This window comes from Lactuca virosa, chromosome 1, assembly GCF_052849685.1.
Source record: "Lactuca virosa cultivar CGN04683 chromosome 1, Lactuca_virosa_CGN04683_v6, whole genome shotgun sequence".
In the NCBI taxonomy this organism is placed as follows: Eukaryota; Viridiplantae; Streptophyta; class Magnoliopsida; order Asterales; family Asteraceae; genus Lactuca; species Lactuca virosa.
The window spans coordinates 117,570,227-117,572,836 of record NC_136426.1 but is presented as its reverse complement, the minus strand read 5'-3'; the positions used below and the strand labels follow the sequence as shown (position 1 = coordinate 117,572,836).

The 2,610-nt window shown below is 42.4% G+C and overlaps 1 protein-coding gene across 1 annotated transcript; it reads left to right on the top strand.

Annotated features, from left to right (window-relative positions):
• The first annotated feature begins 201 nt into the window (after window positions 1–201).
• Window positions 202–2,278, top strand: LOC145106317 (high affinity nitrate transporter 2.6-like). Its single transcript, XM_079043328.1, has 3 exons — window positions 202–1,052; window positions 1,145–1,260; window positions 1,365–2,278. Exons 1-3 carry the CDS (start codon window positions 267–269, stop codon window positions 2,035–2,037), a joined length of 1,575 nt encoding a protein of 524 aa, XP_078899454.1. The 5' UTR covers window positions 202–266; the 3' UTR covers window positions 2,038–2,278.
• Window positions 2,279–2,610: the final 332 nt, after the last annotated feature.

Sequence of the window (2,610 nt, the reverse complement as noted above, 5' to 3'; positions counted from 1 at the left end):
ATGTTTAGTATTCATAAAATTACTCACGTTATATATAAAAGTTAAACTGTAACAAATTACACTACCATTTATCTATTACATTCACCCATGTGGTTTAGGAATATGCTTTTATGATAGTCAACTCTCTAAACTCCTCCATTTTCTATATATACCCACCAACCCCTTGAACTCATAAGCATACCTACAGCTTTATCTTCTTAGCTGGTTATCAGATATCCACCTTCTCTTCTATTCCCATTTCTTCATTCCCACATCATTGAGCAACAATGGCTGCCGTAGCCACTGTCCCAGAGCATGAAGAAATTATATCCATCCCCCCCACCACCACCACCACTAACACTCCGCCGCAGACCTTCGCTCTGCCTGTGGATTCAGAAAATAAAGCCACAAAGATGAAGGTCTTCTCATTAGCGCAACCCCACATGAGAGCTTTCCATCTCTCATGGCTCTCCTTCTGCACTTGTGTCATCTCCACGTTTGCTGCCGCCCCGCTTGTTCCCATCATCAGGGACAACCTCAACCTCACCCGCGCTGACATCTCAAATGCTGGAATCGCCTCAGTCTCCGGCAGCATCCTCTCACGCCTCGTTATGGGAGTGCTCTGCGACCTTGTTGGACCCAGATACGGTTGTGCTGTGATCAATATCCTGGCAGCTCCGGTGGTATTCAGCGTTTCCTTTGTGGCAGATGCTGGTGGTTATGTAGCGGTGAGGTTCATGATAGGGTTCTCGCTGGCGACATTTGTGTCTTGTCAGTATTGGACGAGTGTGATGTTCAATGGGAAGATTATTGGGGTTGTGAACGGGGTGTCTGCAGGGTGGGGTGATGTGGGAGGTGGGCTTACTCAGCTGCTGATGCCGGTGCTCTTCCATGTCATAACTCACATGCTCGGAGCCACGCCATTCACTGCGTGGAGGATTGCTTTCTTTATTCCGGCATGGTTTCATGTGATTGTTGGGGTTCTTGTTATGGTTTATGGCCAAGACTTGCCTGATGGCAACTTTGCTCAAATTCGAAAGAATGGACCAGTTTCAAAGGATAAATTTTCTAAGGTATATACTTGTATATAATACATATAAATTTGTATATATCAATATAACTTTTAAAGAAATGTTGACTAAACTTTTCTTTTAACCTACTGTAGGTATTCCGAAATGCAGCAACGAATTATAGGACATGGGTCTTTTTTTTGATCTATGGATATTCCATGGGCGTGCAGTTGTGCTTGAATAATGTCATCTCAGAATACTTCTATGATAGGTAACAAGATAATCTTGATTTTCCGTTACTTTTATGACTATGATCTCATCGTTAAATCTTTATGACAACATACTTAACGGCTTCCACATTTTAACGTGCAATAGGTTTGGTTTAAAGCTTCACACAGCTGGAATAGTGGCAGCTAGTTTCGGGGTGGCTAACTTTTTTACACGTCCATTCGGTGGCTACGCATCTGACTTATCGGCTCGTAAGTTTGGAATGAGGGGCAGATTATGGACATTGTGGATAACACAAACCCTAGGAGCCATTTTCTGTATATGGTTAGGCCGAGCTAATTCTCTACCCATGGCCATCTTGTCGATGATGTTGATGGCCGCTGGATCACAAGCCGCTTGTGGTGCAACTTACGGCATCATTCCATTTGTTTCCCGGCGGTCTCTCGGTATTCTATCTGGTTTGACCGGTGCCGGTGGAAATGTTGGCGGTGGTTTGACCCAACTGCTATTTTTCTCCGGTACAAGGTTTTCCACGGCGTGGGGGTTAACATGGATGGGTGTGATGTCGGTGGTTCTGACTATTCCGGTGGCTTTTATCCACTTCCCACAATGGGGGAGCATGTTTTTACCGGCGTCAAAGAATGAAAAATACAATGAAGAGTATTACTATAGCTCGGAGTACAGTGAGGAGGAGAGAGAGAAGGGTATGCACTTCGGAAGCATGAAGTTTGCAGAAAACAGCAGGGCCGAGCGTGGGAAGAGATCGGTGGTCGCCGTCACAGAAACCTCTCCGAACACCACGCCGATCCACGATGTCTAAAGCATGAATAAAGAAAGCTGGGGACTACGTAAAGAAGAAGTAAAGAATTTAAAATGGAGTGACAGTTGTGGTGAACACATCAGACCATGTGGTGTTCTAGGCGTCCGTACTGATGGCAACTTTTGCTTATTGTTTAATTATTCTGGTGATCTTCTTATTACTCAAGAGTCCTCCATAGGGCTGTACGACGGATCTCAAGTCATTCTATATTAAGAAAATAAAAAGTTTTACATTTTGTAAACTCTATATATTTCATTATCTAGGTTTATAAATACACATTTAGCGATATTTCCGTTCTTACTGAGTAATAGACCGACGTTCTTTTAATGAAATAAGACAATTTATTTAATTTTAGGTTCAGTTTATTTTGTTCCGAATGGCTATAATCATAAAGCAAACTGGACTTGAGAAGAGTAACTATGAACTTCGGTTATGAGCTACAACCGGTAATTGTATATTTTTGTAGAAAACATGTTACCATTTTGTGGTGATGATGAATGGGATGACTCTCTTTGTAGAGGAATTTACATTTAAACATTATCTTTCGTCCAGAATACAATGAATACAATGAGA